Source organism: Centropristis striata, chromosome 13, assembly GCF_030273125.1.
Source record: "Centropristis striata isolate RG_2023a ecotype Rhode Island chromosome 13, C.striata_1.0, whole genome shotgun sequence".
In the NCBI taxonomy this organism is placed as follows: Eukaryota; Metazoa; Chordata; class Actinopteri; order Perciformes; family Serranidae; genus Centropristis; species Centropristis striata.
In genome coordinates this window covers 25956718-25979805 of record NC_081529.1, presented here as the reverse complement: position 1 = coordinate 25979805, position 23088 = coordinate 25956718, and the positions used below count along the sequence as shown (strand labels likewise).

The following is a 23088-nucleotide window of genomic DNA, read 5'->3' as shown; positions in this document are numbered from 1 at the left end:
TCTCTGCTCTCCTTCTTGCAGTGTTAACAACAAAGAAGCACAAAGAAGGTGAGGGCTTGTCTCTTTATAGTCTGCTGCAGTCGCTACAGCCGATTCACACGACCTGCATTAACCTATCGAAAAACAGTGTAGATTACATTGCAGCTGTAATGACACCCACAATGGAAATGTATAGGACGGAAAGAATATGCCATTGTGCTGTTTTTGAAATCTTAGATGCAGTGTTGCTCCATTATTCTCAGCAAATTTCACACTACAGCCAACTGCACATGCTACAAAACAGAAGAATGCAATGCTGAGAGTTTGGTTAAGACTTCACCTCCTTGGGAGCTTAAATTGGGTGGTAATTTAGTGGAGGAAAAGATCAGAGGACTTAACCACTGCAGTGAAATGACCATCCCTCAATAACGTATGACAACAATCAAAAAAAAAAATACAATGTCATCGTTTGGTCAAGGGGACATTTTGACATTTCATTTTGGTGCTAGAGAAAAGGTCAAGGGGTCACCACAATCATCTTCATTAATATCCAAACTAAATTTGAGGGCAATCTGTGCAGTACTGTCAAGATATATTGTTCTGAATCAGCATTGAACAGACTGAGACTGAGATTGAGCTTGCATAGCTAATAACTATGAGAACCAGTAGCCTGCTTGTAATTCTTCTCTCAGCAATACAATATGCATGAAGCAGACTGCAGCTTTTCACTGTCTTTCTTTTCAAAACATCAAAGATGAATGCTTGCCTGAGGGGCTTTTTTCCCCTTTTTTGGGGGTGGGTGGGGGGGATCAGATATCCTAGAGGCTGTTTGAAAAATGAATAAGACTCATTTCCATTGGGAATGAGTTAGCAGTGAAAATCACAGATGTGGAGTGTTCACCTTGACCTGCTTATAGCAAGGCGTCAGCACATGGACCAGAAGAGGGGGCTTCTCTTGAATAAACAGAGCACCTTGAAATGTGACCGTTTCTCTAAAAGTCCAGCCATACTTCTTTGCTCCAGTTGTTTACAGATATATACTATATCTTCAAGTCCCACGTTTTTTTTTTTAGATAAATGTGAATGCTGAATGTTGAGCTGTAATCCTTCTGAATATTTATTTTCTATCTGTACCATTTATAATTTCTGTGCCCTTAAGATGAAGCTTTATCGAGCTAAATGTAACCGTCTTAAAAGCATTTACTATACCATCGATGATTAAACAGGGAAAGCATCCCGCTGTAAATCTGGAGGTGCTTATAGTTTATATCATAATGTCACATGGATTTGATTCTTTCTTTTTTTTCTATCGTAAACCCCTGCAACATTACAACCTGAGAGATACAATATGTTCGAGTCAGAGATCACATGGATCTGGGGATTTTTTTTGTTCATGTGGGGAACGCCAAGCAGCTCACTCCCTGAGAGAATATGAAGTATTACTGTAGCAATCTATTTAATTATTTATCAGTCTAATGCTTTGAAAAATCATCTTATTTTTGCTGTGCTGGTGCAGGAATACCCCTGTGCCCTGAATCGTGAGAATATTTATATATTTATTTTGTTTAACAGACACACTTTTTTCCTGTAGAGAGCTTGCTCTTTTCTTATGTAAACAAGAGTGAGACTCAAGTAAATTTTCTGTGTATGAAATCTGATATCTGACCTGCAAAATGAGCAAAATGATATGCTGCACTAATCTAACAAGCCTCGTCTGGCTGCTTTATAAATCTATAAGCATGTCAGCACTGTCACCTTAGGTGTGGCTATTGAGTGTTAAACATGCTAACCAAAATATTTTATACAGTCTATGGCTCAAAGTAAATGAGCAACTGTGTATATGTTTTGTGTAAAATTGTCTACTTTAATTTTAAATTGCAGCAAATACTCTATAGGTGCTACCCTAGTGTTAAAATAATTGATTATTTTCTATATTTGTAAATTATTTTATGCTTTATTTCTGCTTCTCTGTTGTTTGACTTCCTGGTGTCTGTCCCTGTGTCTGTCTCTGTTGTCTGACTCTGTGTCTGTCTCTGTGCATACATGTGCATCAGGTCAGCCTTGGTAAATATCTCTATGCATTTATATTAAGTCAGACAATATGATTTTGATACAATGATTATGTTTGTGTGTTAATTTTGGTTTAGAAACTTTGACTACATATATTTCATTGTCTGTTTCATATTTTTTAGACTTTTAGAATCTATGTGAGACAGTGAAAATCCTTTGGCTCTGTATGACATAATATCTTTGTTATACATAACAAGGCAGGAGGGTTTTGTTGAATGTCCTGGAGAAGAGGCCAGGATGGCCTTGTCCGGGGCAACAAGATCGTATGCCCAGCTGGCATGACGTGCCGTTGTGTTAATTGGGACTGGCGAATCGGCCAGTGAGGAGGGCGGAACTTCCTGGAGGAAATCGACCAGCATGTTTTGTAAACAAATGTTAGTATTTTAATGGGTTCAGGGAGAGAGTCGTGGTTCAGACTTCACGAACTGAAACACGTCTGTTTGTATTCAGGGACATTAGTTTTTGAACCCGGAGATTCTCTGTAAAGTGCACGTTTTTTGACGTATTGTAATAAAACTTTGTTAAACTGAGAACTTGGACGTCTCCAGCTCTTCATTTCCCCATCAACGAACTGCGCAGAAAAATGGTGAGGTTTTTTCTGTTGGTGACAGATTATCAATTTTCAAGGTTTCCTCATGCAATTTTTCTAACACTAGTTAGAATTTTTACAGTCCACTAACTAATTTAACTTGGGGACTCACAGGTTGCCGAGCAAATTATACTGGCCAAGAAATTAAGTGTAACTACTGTTTGTCGTTTTTGCTCAGATTTTGTACAGTTTAGAAACATAAAATGAGGCACAACATGTACATTAAGATGCTTTATAGGTGCTGGAAAGCGGATGATCTGACCTTTGGGAGAGAGTCAGGCTAGCCGTTTCCTGTTTCCAGTCTTTCGCCCACAGCTTTAGTAACTTACAGTAAGAACTTTCATTTATTTTGGTCTTGCCCTTTCTCAACTAAGTTATGGGAAGGGTTAGGGTTAGTTTGTAACCTGATTTATTTTTCAATTGAACCTCATTTGTCCCTGTGCTTTGAACATATACTGTTTGGTTTCACTGACTTTCCTTTTGCAAAAGAAAAACAAAAAAAAATACTGTATTATTATATAAAAGAAAAACAATACTGTATTATCAATCTCATGATACAGTTATCCATAAATGTCGTTACGTTAATCAAAAACCTCTCTTTCTTCTCTTTGAAAATGAAACCAAACAATATATTGAGTCTGTAAGTTTATATATATAGGCTATATATATATATATATATATATATATAAATCCTGTCACAAATTTAGCTCCCTTCAAAAAAAAAAATACGCAGTTCATCGTCGGAGAAGCAAAGTAAGCTGTTTGTTGTTGTTGTTGTTTACCTTATACACAGTTTATCACGGGATCTCGAGGTCTCCCGTACGTTCAGGATTATCGCGTGTTCTCGTTGTCTCGCGTGGCTCTGGCTCGCTACGCTGCCGTTACGCGCCCGGTGGAAACTGACGCCGGGCAGAGGACGGAGCAAACCCGCGGCGGAGCCGTTCCACGCCCGGTGGAAATCCCCAGTAAGGTTGACATGTGGGAGAGCGCACGCACGGACCGTATAGCCGTGTTTCGACTACCACCGGGAAAGTCTCATGTCCGCTCACTCTGCGTGTCTCCACAACAAGTGGAGCGATTTAGAAACTCTGGAGGTGACTTGTGGTTTTCGCCGTCGCTAACTGTGCACAGAAAATGATCATAAACAAAGCAGCATGGCTAATTATTGTGCACAGTGTCTCCGCTGATCATGAACATAGTGATCGTGAATTAACGGCATCGCTAACTGCGCACAGTGTCCGGTGCTTGTTGTAAACAAACAGATCGCTAAGTGAACACATCCTGCAGCAGCAGCACATACACACTGTACTGCTACAGAGCTAACTGTTAGCCTGTTAGCACATACACACTGTACTGCTACAGAGCTAACTGTTAGCCTGTTAGCACATACACACTGTACTGCTACAGAGCTAACTGCCGCTAACTGCTGCTAACGGCGGCTCGTTAGCAGAAGCTATCCACCGTGATGCTGCCCTCCCCAGTCATATCCAGATCTGGTGGGGTTTTTTTGTCAGTTTTTTTAAAACATGATTTAAAAAAACAAAACAAAAAAAAACACCAAAAAAAATCCCGAGCCGGATTTCCGGGTCTGCAAGCCCTGTATATATATATATATATATAAACTTACAGTAACAACGTTAGGTAGCTATTAGTTAACCTCTATAGTTAACCTCATCACAAAAGCAGTATAAATTTTTCTTTCGGCAAAAAAACCTGAATTATCCCAAAAATGTCAAACTCACTCATGCTGTTAATCATTTTGTAAAGAGTATAGCCTACTGTTGTTAATGTGGTTTCTGTATTTGATACTGATCAGTTAGCCTTAATTAGCTTAAGTTAACGTAAGCTCAGTTCTGTTGCCTAATGAGTAACATTACAGCTAACGGTCAGCTATTACAGTTACAATGACATCGTCAACTTGTTCTTTTTAAAAGTCTCACCACAATAACTAAAGAACACGGTACTGACAACCAGACAAACTATGATTGTAACAAGCACAGACCTTGTGATAGACTATTTAAGAAAGTTAAAAGACTGATGTTTTTGCGCAATAGCAATATGAAAGATATTGCTGATGTTAGCCAAATGCTAACATTAGCATCGCTTCATCTTGAGATTTTGGTTAGGAATTTTTTTAATGTGGGAGAAAACTGAACCATTTTCTTGGACCACCTTGAGGTAAACATAACACCTCATCTTAAACTTACTACGAACTATAATATATTTAAATATATTATATATATTATTCTGTTGTAGGAAGTTGCTACAGGATATGTTGTGATGAGCTGAAGCTATGATCTGTAAAAAATAATGATTTTTAAGATTCATTTTTGACTTTTCATTTCATTTTTGATTTTTGTCACTGTTTGTAAAGCACATGAGTAAATAATAAAAATGACGACTGAATTCCATATAACTTATTAAGTTTCAAGGTGCTGTATTTTGCATGCTGGTTCCTTATGCCTTACTGGGACATTTAAATAACAAAACCACAGTTAAACGTGTGCTTCTCATACTATGACAAGTCAAGATGTCTGCTGTGATAAGGGCTAAAGCTAGAAACATTTGTCTGAATAGAATATCAGCCCTTCGTAGTTGTCATCTTGCAATCTATTATGATCTCACTCCTGCTAGGCTTTTGAAGCTTGTTTTATATTGTCCAAATATATACATTTTTATATTAACTCACCTGCATGTTTGTAAAGAACACTGACAAGTTCAAGTCTAGAAATAAAATGTGTTTAAATACATCACATTCCAGACAAATGCAAGTGGCAGCCAACACCGTGGGTCTTTGCTGGTGCAGTGTGAGGAGAAAATTGGTCATTGTGAGAAGGGTATGCTGGATCTGACCCTGGCTACAACCAGACATGCAAGTGTGAAATTCATTTGAAAGGTAAGCAGCTGATGAAGCTACGTAACAAAGGCAATATTATCTCTCCCCCTCTTTTCAACAATTTCTTTTCATCCATTTTTCTCCTCCTTTCTTTGCCTTCATCTCCTCATTTACTCGGCTATTTTCACAACTTCATACAGCAGATAGATGATAAGTATTAATAAAATATCACTTTGTGATGCAGTTCTTTGAAAAGCCTTTGGGGCGGAAATGTGTAATGTCTGAGAAACCAATATGATCCGACACAACACTGCTTAATTTATGTTTCTCTTTTTTCTGTTGCTTAATGTGTACGGAGCAATTAGGCGCACATCACTCATGCCTGTTGGGTCTGTTACCATAGCTACAATATGATTGTGCAGACAATCATCTGGTCCTTGTTTCCTCCAATAGGGTCGCACGGCTGAAGCTGCAATATAAAGTAAAGATGCTCATCTTTCAGCAACACACTAGTAAGAATCAGAAACAGGTTCATGAGAATGAGAAAGTATTGCAGAGTGGCAGGCAGGGGACTGCGCCCAGTCATGGCGGACAGAAACAAGATCGGACGAGCCACACAGCAGGAGAGGAAGGTGAGAGCATCTACCATTTTGAAATTCAACTCCTCTTATTGTTCATTGAAAGAGTTTGGCGGAACAAAACAGTGACAGTAAACAAGATACGCCTTTGCATTCAGGCTTTGAACGCATAAAGGGACCAGGAGGAACAAAAAGGAAGTGTCACTTTAAATGAAATGCAGTAGTTGGATGAATGCAGACAGACAGTCTGCTTACACTTATAAATGTAGTCCGAGGCTGCTCAGGTCACATTTGATTTCAATTGGTGAGATCAAAGAATTCCAGCTGAGCTTTGCTTAAAAGGAAGATGTCAGTTTTTCGTTACATATGATGGAACAGCTGGAAATGGGGGGAAAATGTCAAAACAGTGTGTTGGTTGAAATCATCAGAATCTGTCATAAATAAATATACAAATTTGCAAGTAGTTTTACAGATGTGGCCTCAATCAAAGAGAGCTCCAAATCCCATCAATCAGAACATCTGAGGAAAAGATGCGTTCAGGGACAATCATGGAGGTGCTTTGAGACCAGGCTTGTTGAAATCAAAGGCCTGATAGCTGAAATAATTTTTTGCAGGCTATCTGTATCCTTTTGAGAAAAATAAATGTGGTCAGTTAATCTGCGGCTTGGAAAAGGACAACAGCCAATGCAGCATGTTCAAGCTGCCCCCCTACTGGGCGGCCCATGAGCCTGTCGATATGGTGGTTTGATGTTGGATGGAAAATAAGAACCCCCCACAACAAACAGAGAGGGCTGGAACAGAGAGACTGGAACAGAGAAAGAGAGGGTAGAAAGGGAAGAACCATCGACAGATGGACTCTGTTGTGATTAAAGATGGCGGCAGTCTTTACTGCAGACTACGAAGGACTATACTCGATCCATAGAAAAGCGGTGGGAGTAGTCTGCGATTCAACACAACAAAACCAAGAACCACACAGTAAGGTAAACCAGCAGGTACGATGTCTGCTTTTGAATCTCTGAGGATGAAAACTGCGCTTACCCGTAACTTTCCATTGTTTTGATTATCGCTCTATTATGTCTGTTATCGTTTTTCATGTCAGTGCCATACTGGTTTTGTTGTGTCCTCCGTCTCATCAAAACCGAAGCACATCATTTGATTTGACCAGTGAATGTGCATCCCATGCCCAGACTACTGAAGACCCCGATAGACTGAACGCTTAAATTAATTTGAATTATTTCCAAGCCAGCAGATGTCTGACAATGTACTTTCGTCATTTGGTACATGGTTATGGATGTATGTCTTTTGTATTATATCACCCTAGGAAACATGGGCCTTTTTAATAAGATTTTTCTCTTCTTGTGGGAATATGGTGCTCACTGAGCTATAATATCCAGCAAAATAAACTCAAGTCTGAAAATTGCTCAATCCTCTGTGCCTAATCCACTCCAAGGCTTGTTAGTCATGATACATTCAGCCAGGACAAAGGACATCAGCAGGACTCCAGAATACATTTTCTGACAGTCTTTTGATATTACTCTTTCATTTCAGAACTTAAAAAAGACATCGAATAACTTTAATATGCCTGACACGTTTTTATTAAAACCCTTTTATCTATAATAACTTTGTTAATCACATCAACAGTTTCAAGTGTCTCAATTTAGTCTATAAGCCCTCTGTATGTTTGCCATTTTTAGTTTTGAGGGCTTTGAAAGATGTCGTGTCTTGTTTGTTGTTTCTTCTGCTCTTCTTAACTTTCTATTGAATTCTTTGAATACATCAATTTGAAAAAACAGAAATATCTATTGTGTGCACTCAGAATGGGAGCATTCATTTACACGTCTTAATGGGCTTTTGTTCATCAGAGAGTCTTCAGCAGAGATAAGCCTATTTCAGCCAAGGCCTACTAGGGAGTCTAAATCCACACTGACAGGTGGAACAAAAGACAACTGAAAGGACTGAATTGGGAAACATGAAGTTGTCCTCTGGTAACACTTAACTGCACCAGGATGTTTTAAAATGTGAAAATATTTTTTAAAGTATCACAGTGGAATCATTCACACATTTGAAGCCATCCTTCTTGAGGAGACATGAATATAAAAACTGTTTTAAAGCAAACTACAGAATTAGCATTTTTGTCTGAAATTAATTTCACTGATCAGTGAACACATAATACATTGTAACTCAGTAACTCTCAACGAGGGCTTTTAACAACTAAATTTCTTCAACAATTCTGACACAAAATACCACTTTTACATTAGCTTAGCTGATTTCTTGTATAACTAGTTCATACAGTCATTGAACTGAGACAGTGAAATCGTCTTCTATTGTTCCCCTGTCTGCTGAGCAGCTTCACTGGGCCACTTGCTTCAGGGCTTCTTGTTTGTAGTTGCTAAGGAATGGAAGAATATTTTTTCATTCACCCTCCACACCCAGCTGTTTCTAGCTGTAAAAGAGATTCAGTTTACAAACCTTCTGGTCACACTTCATCTTGTGGTGCTGAAATATTTTATTACTGCAGTTTTCTGTAAAAGTGTTTGTGTAGTTTAGTTTATAAATAGGATGCCAATGGAAAATGCATTAACATTTGATCTGGTGATACAGGGGCAAAAGTAAATCTCAGTGGTGCAAATCAAGCTGTATAAAATGAACGCACAGTTATTAATGACCATACATTTTTATTTTTTAACGTTATTTTATAATTAGCTAGTGTTTAATTCAGGTCTGTGTGCTCACAGCTGTCTCTGTGCTTAGAAGAAGTCATTTATGATAATCCTGGTAATTCAGTGATTTAAATTGTTAACCATGTAAAATCCATATTAGCCTTGGTTTAACATGGTCAGGGACCTGTATGGATAGCATTCCCTCCATGGTAAATTGTGAAAACATCCCAAAATGTTATGTAAAGTTAAACGTTAAAAACAAAAAAAGTAAAATATGTCAGTCCAATTTTTAAATTAAAATAAATAAGTTCCATGGACTTCAGTAGATGCCCTGTAGGCCACATTAAAAAGCACTGGAGGAGATTGAATATTACATATGAGTACCTATTGTGTATCATAACATTTACATTTACATTTAGTCATTTAGCAGACGCTTTTATCCAAAGCGACTTACAGGAAAAGTAAAAGTAAACAATCAAGGTATAGTGCAATAAGAGCTATTAGTGCTAGTGACAATTCTTTGAGGAGTAGACTTATCATGTGGTCTAGGAGAGAAGATGCTCTCTGAAGAGCTGGGTCTTCAGGAGTTTTTTAAAGGTAGAGAGGGACGCCCCTTTTTCATAAAAAAGGAATTCCACTTGGTTTGATGGACAAAACATATTTTTCTGCTTTGCTTGAGTGTATCATTATGAATGTAACCCTGAACCTCTGAATGTGAGAAGTCTATCGACATCAGACACAGCTTTTGATCAGAGTTGACCGATGTGTAGCCGCATCAGGCCTCTTGAGCCGCATCGGTTTAGAAGCTGTGTTTATAGTTGGTGTTGTAGTTTTCATGGCCCTCCTCCTCTTTTGATTAACTGAGAAACTGTAGCTGCTGGTGAGGGACTGAACTGAAAACCCACACCAGCTGTCCACAGCACTCGTTCATGTGTTCATTTCTCTCTTTTCTCTTCATCAGTACTGCCCTCCATTTGATCATGCCAGATTCTGACCACCGTTTTGTTGTTTTAAAAAAAGCAATGGTGATAACTCAGTTTTGCTCTAGCCAGCATAAAAAAGCTGGGATGGGCTAGAGAGGGTTCTGTGTAAACCTTAACTTGTATGTGATTTGCCTGCACTTCAGTTAGCCGGATCATATTAAACAGAAAATGTACTGGCTTGCAATAAAATCATCCTGGGTGTTGTTCCAGGTTTGATTCTAACTAGATGTGTTTTTAACAGTGTCACATGCTGCTGCAAAAGGGATATAAAAAGAGATAGATTAAAGGAAACGTTTTAAATCCTGTAAATCATTATGTTCAGATAACCTCTGTTAGGAAAACTGTTTCAGTAGAGGGCACCTTGCTACCTTATCAGTTTATGGCATATAGGGTTTGGGAGCTTGGCCTATGTTACTGGCATCACGATAGAACTTTCCTTTCTTAAAATAATTTATATCAAATAATATAAAATAACACAGTAGTTCCTCAATATGGTTTTCTTCTGCTGTGTGTAAAGCAGACTTGACAAATATTTCTTCTTCTTCAGGTACAAATGGATCACAAAGACAAACTATCATGGCGACATTCTGCTTTGTCCAGACCTTCTTGTGTCAAGGTGATGAGAGGAACGCTTCCTTTGCTGCAGCCCGACGTGTTCAATAATCATGCAATGGAATCTTCAGTAAATGGATGTACTGCTGGAGGATGTGTGAGGCAGACAATCAAACTTAAGGTAAAACATGTTGATTTGCATGTAAATCAGCATTTTCTCTATCGCCTTCACGTGATGTGTTTTACAGGGTCGCATATCTTCATTGTTACCCCTTTTCCACCAAGGCAGTCTCGAGGGTCGGTTCAGAGCCCGTGCCTAATCTCAAAACCAGTTCCTCCTATTCGTATAGTGGGAGATTAAGTAGATTTTTCAATTCTGGCCAAATGAGGTTGTATGTGAAAGTGGGATGTACAATGAGGTGTAATACTCTTGCGGGTAATACATGGATGTACAATGAGATATAAAGAGACACAGAAATAGTCATTTTAAGAAAAAGAAACTTAATCATTCAACATGGTTAGACATGTATACAGACACAGATATAGGAGGGAATAAGTTTACATGCAGCACAAACAGATGGATGTGAATAACAGAATTTGCACATTACATGCAGACCACTACAACGTCTGCAACTCCATAAAACACTTACTTTTCATAAGGTACCACACCATCCAACACATACACATTGAACATTGATATTCTCTGGAAAGTTTTAGAATATTATTGGAAAATCGAACCTTGTAGCACACTTTAAAACTCCGAAAGATAGGTAGGCTAAATAGACTTACAGATGAGGTGAGTCAGGGTGGAAATCCAGAACGAATTGGATTACTGACCAGGTGTAGGCCTATCACACAATGGGGCAGAGCTTCACTAAAAGGCATCCAAACAGAAACAATTCAATGCCGCAACACGTACTACGTAAATAATGACATATTGAAAAATGAATTAAAAAATCTTCAAAATCGAGGATGCACAGCTTTGTGCTATGCACAAGCCACATACGAAATCTTAGGTCAGTCTGACTAATGGTCAGCGAGATATGCCCTAGACACACACACACAACCAGACGTTCTTGCTTTTATAGATAGATTATGCTTGTGGGGAGCAGAGACATATACAGACATATACAATGAAGTAATGGCGTGGTTCTCAAGCATGTGGAAAAGTAAACAAAGGTTCTGAGAAGGTTCACAAGTTGACCCAGCTGTGAACCAGCACCAGCACTAGAATTAGGTTTGTGTTGGTTGAAAAAGGGGTATCTGAGGTTCTGATACAAGATTTTCAAGTGGAAGAAATCCTGACCTTTGGATATCCATGTTGTGAGAACACTCAAATGTTACTGGAAAATAACAACAATAATAGAAATACAGTAGATGGTCAGAGAAAATAATTGATGTTCAAAAAGAAAAAATATGAGTGTTTGAGTATTTGGATGCTTTTATTGCTGCTACCCAAAATCAATTTTGCATCAAGCAAGCTGAAGTGTGTTAGGTTTTATTTTGCTGGCATAAATATTTAAGCAGTGTGTACACTGCACACTTTCACAGGTTTCTGGGTTTGAGAAGGCAATTCACGTGACATGAGGAGACAGGGTGTGAAATATAAATTCCTGCTCCTGCTCATATTCCCAAATGGTTTGACGTAATTACAGAATCAAATGCGCTTATGTTTTTATGGTGTCCCATCAGCCTTTCATCTTAGACTTATTAAAACGGTATGACTGCTCAATGATCGCCTGGCATGAAAGCATGGGAATTGACAATAGCCTTTATTGCTGCTTTTGGGCTATCCTTTTATTCCCTATATTTTGATACTGTAAAATCATCAAGTAATAAAACAATCAAGTGTTTCTAACAGTGCTGCTAAAATGCAGTAAAATGTTCTGTTGATAGAAACATTGTTGCATTCAATATCCATTTCAACAGCCCATTGTTTGCTTGGTTTGGTTTTCACCATAGATGCATTGTTTTTTTCCCATCAACACACCAACACATTCACAAATATATCTTGAAGGCTGTTGGAAAACTTTGGGCAACATTAGGAGCTAGGAAACATATCAAACAGAGGAAATTACAGTAACACAAAATTGCTGATAATGCCACAAGGTCACTGCAATATGTGTATATTGGAAACCAGACATGAAATCCACTTTTTGCATATTGTTAGAAGAAAGTAGCCTAAATAGTATGTGATTGTAGGCACATGTTGTGGTAGAGACAGGTAGTTAAATCTGTGGCTATTGTGTCCATTGTGTGTTGAAGAGCAATATCATAAACTCCGATATCATGGAGTTTCCCTAAGTTTACCACAGGTATTTAGAGCTTTGTCAGCTGTTCTAGTGAAACCTAAAGTGGTACAATTCATGACAAAGGCCACGTGAATGAACCAACAGGAAAGGTAAAACTTGTGCCATGCTCAGCTGATTTAACTGATCAAAGCACCTTGAACCCACTTAACCTGTGTAAATGAATCAGTAAAGTAATGTGGTGCAGTCCTGGGTTGGAATGAAAACCTGCAAACAGACCCTATATGTCCCAGATATTTCTCTTGAAGCTATGACAGGGAGGACCTTTAAAGAGGGCTGCTATTTTTTAAAATCTGTGAGTAAAACCTTGTGGCCGCTTTTGATGGTAGCTTGGCTATTTAAAAATCAGGGGTTTGTGCAGGATGTCCTGCCGAGTGATGATTCTCTCTGACCAATCGGTGGTCTGCAGTTTAAATCCATTTTAGTATAAGCTCAGCTTGTGTGAAAAGTTGACCAAGGGGGTACTTAAAACATTACCAAGTATCCACAACTTTTGCTGATTAAAAACAAAAAAATAAAACAGGTTGAGTTGAGCTGTATCATGTAGTGGAAATAAGTTCAGTATACCTGTCACTACTACTAAGCTAATTAACAGTTTTACAATGTCTTCTATGAGTCTGGAATATAAAAATATTTATGTAATGAATGCTATTGAGTTGCTATTGATGTGAAATGCAGCATTTTTTTAAAAACTTGACCCCAAAAATGAGGACAACTCTGCCTTTGTTGCAACAATGCTGTGCTGCAAGTCCAACAAGTTTAAAACGAAATACTTCAATACTAAATCATATTACTATAATAATAAAATATAATATACCTTTATTGTTATGTGGGCTGTAGCTCTGGCATAATCTCTTTAGCATTAGGAGGCTGAAAATATCTTCATTTATATACAGCATATAAATAATATAAGCATAAGAATGCAGAGACTTACTTACTTGTGAACCATATTAAATGTAATGGTATTGAGATTTAGTATGCTGAATGTATTTATCCCCCCAATAGTGGTTTGAATTACATTAATAAAAAGTAAGGCAATGAGCCATTTTTCTCTTTTTGATTGTAAATCATAATTTTTTCCCTGTCTTCCTGTCCTGTCCACCCCTTTGCTATATTGTATGTATGTTTATGTATATGTTTGGACGGGTTGATGACCATTTCGTTATCCTAGTACTTTGAATGTACTGGCTTGCAATAAAATCATCCTGGGTGTTGTTCCAGGTTTGATTCTAACTAGATGTGTTTTTAACAGTGTCACATGCTGCTGCAAAAGGGATATAAAAAGAGATAGATTAAAGGAAACGTTTTAAATCCTGTAAATCATTATGTTCAGATAACAAGTTCAAGTTGAATCTCATCTCATTAATAAAAAGTAAGTCAATGTGCCATTTTTGTCTTTTTGGTTGTAAATCATTTTTTTTCTTAATGTTGAGCCACATTTCAGTGCATGATAGGCCAAAAGGCAAAGCTATAACCTAATTTTTTTTTAGATATTTATTTTAATTCTTCAGATAGAGGGAGTCAAAAAACAAAATCAGTGTACCACATGTAGCCAAACTAAACACTGGTAATTTGTGTAGTGAACGGGCGAGGCGCTGTGCATCATCTGCTGTGTAGCCTCAGCTCCGCACAGACAGTGAGAGACAGTCATGGAGAGGTGGAGAGCGGACTGTTTTCTTTGTTATTTTTAAAGTCTTGCAGTTCGCAACTATGACACTGTTGGCGGTGACTTGTGCCGGTCCAAATACCCGATGCACTCGAAAGCAGCAAGAAGATTTTCACCGGTTAAGTATATGTCACTTTTTTCTCCCCCAGCTCAGAGATTGGGATTGCGGTAGTCGGGAGATATGTGCCATCGCTTTGCTGGTTGTAAATCTATTCGGAAATTGGTGTGGGATTCCCTCTGTGTCCTCTGACGGTAGGGAAATGTTTGCGGTCGTGCTGTTGTTCGTTTAGTTTAGCAGCTGTTAGCGGAGACAGTACAGATATTAATAGGTGAATAGTGTGACAAAGTTGTGCACTTGTCGGTCGGCTGCTGAAAGGCCTGGCTATGTGTGTGTGTGTGTGTGTGTGTGTGTACGGAGTTTGTTTCTGGCTCCCCTCCCCCACTCGCCGCTGCTGTTCTGCTCATTCTGGAGAGGCCAAGACATGAATGTGATGAGAGGCTCACTTCAAAAGGGACAAACGGATACAGTTTCAGGAAAAAAGGGGACATTTCCCTGAACTCGTCTCTCTCTGACCGGCTGAAATCACGCCTAAACCTTTCTAGTTATCCCTGTACAAGCCACACACCTGTGACCGCAGAACCGTTCATTTCAATATTAATGCGCTAAGCGAACATCTCTCGTGCCGATGCATCATTACATACAGGTAGCAAGAAGATTGATTCCTTAGCATTTATATACCAGGCATTAAATATGCTGGCATTAAATAACCCACATTATTCTGGTTGTGATTTTCTGCCCAGCAGACCTGGCCTTATGCACAGTGCACGTGCTGCTCACACTCCAGGATTGTGCAGAGAAAAAAGCATTGTAGCCAATTTTATCTTTACTGTCTTTGTGCAATCAGGAGAATGATTTGTATCAGTATTGGAAAAGACAGAGAGTGGGTGTGCCCTAAAGGGAACGTGGTGGCAACCATTAAAAAAGATTTCTTTTAAAATCACAGCTAGAGAAAAGCCAGCTGCCAATCGTTTAAAAAAAATGTAATTCTACTTTTTGCAAGAATTATTTAGAATTAACAAGTGCACTGAGCTATAAATAGGATTTTGACTGGTCAGAGCCGTAACTGGTCACCACAATTTTGGCCGACCCTCATCTGTCAAGAAATGTTGGCTGCTGCATGGATGTGTGAATTTTAACAGTCAGAGAAAATTGGCTCTCTTTTTTTTTACGCTGTAGCTACATTAGGGAATCAGGACTAAATTGGTTCCTGACACTGTATGTGGGAAGCTTAAATTTGAGCTGTATGTAGTCTGTAGAGGTAGAGATTTATACACTCACTGTGTCTTTGCTCAGCAAGAAAGCTCAGGGACAATACGCAAAGACCAGGACATGTCCTTGAACAAGACATTCAATCCCTAAAATCATTAGGCATGCTATTCTGCTGCTGACCCTGCACTATGGTAGCAGGATAATGAAATAAAGAGAGAATATGATACTAGGATCAATGAAGTATTTTTTGCAGTTCTGCTCATATCAATGAATAGTAGAGAGACTGCTTCATTACTGAGTTCATACTGTAAATCTCAAGGGAATTTATCATTGTGATGATCCACCAATACTAATTTGGATTTAACTGGAGTAGCTGTGTAAAATAATGGCGTGGTTATGCATATGAATCCGCTACATTATCTACATTAACACTACACTATGTTCATACTACTGCCTTCAGGGCCAGACAGCGCCAAAGCCACGACTCTTGGCTTGGATAACCACAACACTCCCACATAACTCCGAATGTGACTCAGTATGGTACAATTATAGACTATCAAACCACTTTATAGACTATCAAACCACATTATAAGCCAAGTGACTTTTGCTTTCTGCTTAGGCTTGCAGATGTTATGCAGAATATGTGGTCACAGATCAAGTGCATGATATTCTATTTCATTGTATTCTATTATTGCTTTTTGAGCTGATTCCATGAGTATTTTCCACAGCTATTCTATTGTTTTGATTTCCTCCTCCATATTTGAGTATAAACGACTGATTTCACCAGCCAGTCATGCAGATTGTGCAGCTTTTAAAGGGTGAACTAGTAGCTGTTTTTAGAGTATTTCAGTAGCTTGTCTCACATTTATAGATTCTCTGGATTTCTGCAGAATTTGCATTAATTTTAATGTACAGCTGGGAACTAGCCACATGAGTTTTTCATGAAAATCTGATAAAAATGTGAACTCTGCAAAATCCTCTAAGAGTAACTAGTCCTCTTCTAACTAAGCATATGGCAGTTATGCCACACAATCCATCAATGTTTTGTCAACTCCAGATCTGTTAATATGAATTCGCTTGCACCTGTTAGTAATAAATTGCTTCATAAAATTTTATTTTACCATTCATCTGAGAATGAGTACTTATAAAAATGGAATATCTTCCCATAGTAGTGTCCTGTTAAGGCCAGCACTACCCTACCTTTCAATGATGTGATAAAGCTGCGTCTCATGATATATTTTTCCTCCTTGCAGGAGATTTTTGGCAGTGGCATAAGTAGAGGTCTGGATCTAATAGTTGCCCTGTGTGGGCTCTACAGGGACGTGGTTTATGGATGCTGGGACTATGAGCATAAGCGACAAAAGGGACTACTTAGCAGACCTGGGAGGCAGCTTCACTGAGGACGCTCCGAGACCTCCAGTCCCAGGGGAAGAAGGGGAGCTGGTGTGCAGTGATGGACGCCAGTACAGCAACATCAGCTTCTCCTCAAAGAACGAGAGCCTCAAATGTGAGGCGTCTGTGGCTACACCCAGGCGGCCTGACTTGGACTTGGGTTACGAGCCGGAGGGAAGCGCTTCCCCTACACCACCCTACTTGAAGTGGGCAGAATCTCTTCACTCCCTCCTGGATGACCAAGATGGCATCCTTCTGTTTAGGACGTTCCTCAAGCAGGAGGAGTGTGCAGACATGTTGGACTTTTGGTTTGCATGCAGCGGCTTCCGCAAACTTGAAGCTAATAACGAGGAGAAGAAGGTCAAACTTGCGAAAGCTATATATAAGAAATACATCCTGGACAACAATGGGATTGTTTCCCGACAGATTAAACCAGCTACAAAGTCCTTCATCAAAGACTGTGTCATGAAGCTTCACATTGATCCTGCAATGTTTGACCAGGCTCAGACTGAGATACAGACTATGATGGAGGAAAACACCTATCCCTTATTTCTTAAGTCTGACATATATTTGGAATATACCCGGACAGGAGGAGAGAGTCCTAAGCTGTACAGCGATCAGAGCTCTGTTTCTGGGAATGGAAAGGGGCTCTCGGGTTATTTACCCACTTTGAATGAAGATGAGGAATGGAGATGTGACCAGGAACCAGAGGAGCAGCCCGAGTGTGACCCCACACCGAGCAACCGGCTTACTCAGAAGCTACTGATGGAGACGGCAACGCAGCGTGTTGCCAACAGCGCCAGATTCCAGGACAGTCACGAGTACAGGTAAATCCTCGCAGCAATCTAGAAAGCTTCAGTGCAGCTCTAACTACACAGCTTGTCTCTGCAAACTGCTGAATTAGAAATAAGCCTGAAACCCCACAATACCTCGAACGCTGTTTGACGTTTGAGATGAAAACAGAGTTTGAGTAGCACAGGAGACAGCAGAGATGAGAGGAAGATGGTGTATTTACACCTTTGGTGTTGAAGAAATGTCAGAGGCTGCAGAAGTTAACTTGTTAGAAGGTTGAAGTAGTGTTCTTGGTTTTTCTTGTGCAGGTACTGGGGGAATCGTATTTTCTCATTGGACAGGGTTTTGTTAGGAAAGAGTTCACCAGGATTTTGTTTAAGCATAAGCTTTTTGAAATCACTTACCCTGGAGACTGTCATTTTTGGCTCCCTCTTCCTCTTCTTTTTTTCTTAATCTTAAGTCTGCATTTACTTCCTTTTCCATGACAAATTGTATTATGTTTGACTTTTCAATCAGATCCCAAACTTGTTTTTTCTTATGTTGACTTTTCACAGCGATGGGTGTTGATTATAATTTGATTTGATAGCTGTTGCTCTAAACTCTCATCCACAGAAATGATAATGAAATAAATTGTCAAACACAAAAAAAAGGAACAAAAACATTGCAACAGTGAAACATTGTAGTTTGAATGTTGAGTACACCCTTGTTTATTATTCATTCGCATTAATATGGACATCTGCTGTGACCTTCCTATTGCACTATTAACACATGACTCAACCCTTCAATACAAGTACGTAGATTCAAAAGTTTGTGATTTCTGTTGACTTTTTTTGCTGCAGTGCAAAGAGTGACTGTGTTGGTCAGCTATTTGTGTTTGCGACCGCAGCAGCAGCATTAAAATAATATTCTCTCAGCTTTGAAATGCTTTTCATTCTCAGTGTGAGAGGTCATAGTAGATTCACGCAGATGCTCTAATCCGTGGAGTGTCAAATGTGCTGATGGCCTGCTGATTGATGCTGAGAAACATTAGCTTTTAGTCCGTTTTGATGCATAGATGGAGGAATCCACTCATATTGAAATCAGTTGTTTGTTTGATTCAGTGGCATAAATGCTGAGGTCGCAGTAGAGCAGAGTGACCAGCATTTTCTTCTCCTTTGATAACTGACTTGTCTGCTTGTCTTTTTAACTTTATGTTGATGCTTTGCATAACTTTCACATTTGCTTGTGCTTGCGTGTGAAAGTAAGCACACATTTGTAAACATTTAAGTTAAAGATGACTCAAGTAAGCTACATAAACATGAACTTTAAACAGTTGTGACCCTTTGGCTTTGGTTAGCAGAAGGCTATACTACTAGCAACATTTTCTCTTCATCTCAAACACTTCAGCATATTAATGCGTTAGAATGCGTTTACTGTCAGACTCTTTTAGACTCTTTTTTTTTTTTTTTTGGTTGCTCTGCAGTCTAGGCAGCTAATGCCAATGCTGGAGTAACAATTTATTTTAGCTAGATTTTCCACCATTTAATCAGGCTTTCACTATTTGAATGGATGCACATCTGTATTTGTTGAACAGCCAAAAAGAATGCCCTCTATCTGAAATGACCTGTGATTGGTCAGAGTCTCCAGTCAGGCTAGATTTCATGACGCCTGAAAACCAATCCAAGAGGAAGTGTAGTTTTACACTGGAAATTTTACTACAAAATCTATTCATTGATAATTCTCAATACCTGTAGAGCACTTTTTAAAGGATCATTATGTAGGATTAGTGGTTTCAATGTAGAGGGGGGCGATGTATTTCGTCTACGATAATATCGTTAACGTTGTTTAAGCTATATGCAATTTTACATCATCGAGTATTTATAATATCTCAAAAAGAAAACAAACTGATGTTTACCCATTCAATGTCTCTTGAATGCTTAAGTTTAAAGAAAAATAAACAAGAACTGTTGTGAAACATTGTGTCCATCCACAGATGTCCTGGTAAGCAAGAAGAATTTTAACAGCTGTTTTTTTTTGGTAAATTAATCACATTTCAAAGGATATCGTCAGATTATAGTTGGAAAAGTAAAAAAAATAATCAAGATTTTTTTTTGTTGCCCATATCGCCCACCCCTATTTCCATGTGACTTAGTGTCCACACAGTTTGAGAGTGCAATTCACCGATACACACAACAGCTGTACATGGGCATTTGTTAGGTTTTTGTTACTTATCATCAAGACTTATCATAACTTAAATAACATTACATTTAAATCAAACAAAATGGATGTTTCCAATGTTCACTAAATGGTGAAGAAAGGCAGCATTAATTTGTGCAATTCTACCCTGGTGCAAAGTAGGGAAAAAAGTAAGGCATGGAGCCGCAGATGGCTGAAAGATGCAGACAAGATGATGTCTGTTCTGCAGGAAAGTTAAGTTTAATATCATGGCAGTCTCCAGGCTAGAGTTTGAGTAACAACATGTAAAATACTACTCCAACGCAAGCTCACTCCAGTTGGAACAGGTCTTCTGACAGCAGCCATACCAAAATCTCTGACATGCCAGAAATCCATCCGCTTAGAGAAATTAATCAGGTGTTGTGACCCCTCTGCACGTCAAATGACAACCAGCCTGGCAGGAATTCGGCCCGATTCTAAAATTAGTTGGGGGTGACCAATTCGGGGATAAAATTGGTCTTAATCTGTACGGTCCGTCTGCCCGGCTTAATACACAGCAGCCGGTAGAATGACAGAGAAGAGACATGGATTGACTCTAAAAGGCTCTGAGTAATCTGAGTGCCGATGCTTGTTCACTCTTCGTACTTGTGATCCTCCAGCATAAGAAATTGCAATCATGTTAAACAAATAAAAAAGTGGCTTAGCATTAGTTACGTGCTTATATTTTAAGTGTCTTTGCAACTGAAAGTGTATCAATTAAATAATGAAAACATAAGTAATTGCTTGCTACCACAACTTATCTAATGTCACTGCTGATTTAAATTTATCATGTAATATGGTTTCATCTTCGGCAGAGGATTAAGGCCCATTGCAGTAAAAAAACAAAACATCGTGTCATTATTGAAAGATTGGACAGAACATTTACTGTCATTGTTGCAAACTAAACACAAGAGGATTTAAGATCCTAATGTGTTTGCTGTTATTGTTTACTTTGCAATCATATTGGCCCACAGCAGAATAATTGAAATGGTGTCAGACACTCCAGAAACTTTCCCATGTTTGACTTTGACTGCTGCAGCACCTGTGACAAGAATTCACATCAGCTAACACAGTAGTTCTCAACCTTTTTGAGTCGCGACCCCCAATTTAACATGCATGTTGTCCGTGACCCCCGCTCACTGAATATAATCTCACACGCACACTTCAGATCACCCAAAAAGGACACAAAATGACCAAAAAAAGGAAACAAAATGACCGAAAAAGACACAAAATGACCACAAAATGATCAAAAAAGACACAAAATGAGCAAAAAAAGACACAAAATGACAAAAAATGACCAAAAAAAGAAACAAAATGACCAAAAAAGACACATAATGACCAAAAAAAGACACAAAATTACTAAAAAAAAAAAGACACAAAATGACCAAAAAAGGAAACAAAATGACCAAAAAAAGACATTAAGTGACCAAAAAGACTAAAACACATGAACTCTTAAACACAGTGGAGACAGAGCTGACTTCCAAAATGATTTGGCGACCCCCAGAAATCATCTCGCGACCCCAATTGGGGTCCCGACCCCAAGGTTGAGAATAGCTGAGCTAACAGACAGATAATACCTTTCAAATACGGCCTTCTATGTGACTAAAACACTGGTCACAGAACAGTTGTAGTAGTTAGGTTCAACTGCACCAAAACCCGACCTGCCTTAGACTGGGCAGCTGCCTACTTGTCTTTTCTTTCTGTGGTTCAGTCTTGTTACATCACATTGGTTCTTCATGCAGCTTTTCTGCTAGATATCTGCAGAATGCATGTTGAACCAAATGCTTGTTTGTGTTTGACTTCTTTTTCCTTTGGAAAACATAACTTGAGGCATTTTTCGATGGAGATCAATTTTTGCTTGAGATCTCTTCAGAAATATAAGAAAAAAATACAGTGTTAATTAGAGAGTGAAACACAGTTTTGGGCGTATTTTCACATCATTATTTCAGCAATCAAGCATTTGGCTGGAATCACAGAAAGACACGCTTCATTTTTAAAAAGCCTTTTAGCGGCACCCGTTGGGTTTTTATGAAACTAAATTTTACATCAGTTGTGTCTGATCTCTTCAGAGACAGGCAACAAAAGAGATTAAATAGTCTTTCAGATCAGCTTTTAGAAATCAGATGACTTGAAAGAGAATGACCTATACATTCATTAATGTTTGGGGAGACTTTTTGAAATGTGAACAGCTCAGTTTTGTTCAAGTAAGCCATGTTCTTCAAAGGCGAAACTTCATGGCTTTTGTATTTTTCATGAAAGTAGATTTTTCCCATTTAGGGTCCTAATCATCTGCAAGCTGGAATGAAGTTGGGACAAACATAGAATAACGATATGGATGAACTGTTGTATTACTGCTAATAATGCTACCTACTATTTTTTGAGGTTTGAGTCTAACCTTTTTTATAGCAGAGAAGCAGAAAGGGACAGTTGATATGAAAGGGGGCCGACGGGATAGGGAGAGAGAAGGGAATGGCATGTGGAAGCTTTGATTGCACACAGAGGGCAAATGAGGACGCCATTATCTTTGAAAAATGCATGGAGAAAACATGGTTGACAAAACAACTAGTTCTTAAACAGTTTAAATTATTTTGAATTCAAGTAAAGCTGGTGTTTTATTGTGTCTTACTACTTTTTTATGTATGTAGCACCTAGACCTTTAAGAAATATGAGCATTAGATTGTTTTTATGTTTCCAAATGAGATATAAAAATAAGTAACAGACAACATGATACAGAATCGGTTCATAAAGGAATCCAGCACATAACCATTTGTCAAGTAACTGTCCAGTGATTTCAAATGAGGACATAAACTTTACTGCACTTTTGTGGTTCTGAACAAAATGTCAAAATGGAAATGACAACTGTGAGCAGTGTTGCAGATCAGTTTAGCTCAACTGTCTTTCATCAAATGACAGATTTAATTAATGTTTGTTTCTTTCCCTTGTCGTTTCCTTTTAATTTTGCATCATCTGAAATGTTTCCGCATATAATCACAACTCATTTTCTGTGGACTGCACTTTTTTTTTATTTGTCCCAGCGATTCTCGAACCCGGCACTGTAATTATTCGCAGAATGTAGATGCTAATGAAAATCCGTTGGTCACAAAGGTTTCATTTTGAACTCTGGGTGCTTCTGCATTCCAAACAGGGAGAAAGCTTCAGGGAATTCCAATTTGAATAAAAAGAGATGATGCCTAACATCTTTAATTCATGTGTACAAAG

General features: G+C 38.6%; 1 protein-coding gene across 2 annotated transcripts in view; it reads left to right on the top strand.

The window, feature by feature from the left end:
• The first annotated feature begins 4884 nt into the window (after positions 1 to 4884).
• axin1 (axin 1) overlaps positions 4885 to 23088 on the top strand; it is a 34200-nt gene continuing 15996 nt past the window's right edge. The window contains exons 1-5 of one of the 2 annotated variants that reach the window (XM_059347703.1): positions 4885 to 5534; positions 5928 to 6106; positions 6925 to 7044; positions 10243 to 10428; positions 16746 to 17711. In XM_059347703.1, the coding sequence (XP_059203686.1) occupies positions 16822 to 17711 (890 nt within the window). In that variant the 5' untranslated portion in view covers positions 4885 to 5534; positions 5928 to 6106; positions 6925 to 7044; positions 10243 to 10428; positions 16746 to 16821. Of the gene's footprint in view, positions 5535 to 5927; positions 6107 to 6924; positions 7045 to 10242; positions 10429 to 14173; positions 14341 to 16745; positions 17712 to 23088 lie in introns of those variants that run through there. The other variant, XM_059347705.1, reaches the window with a different exon arrangement.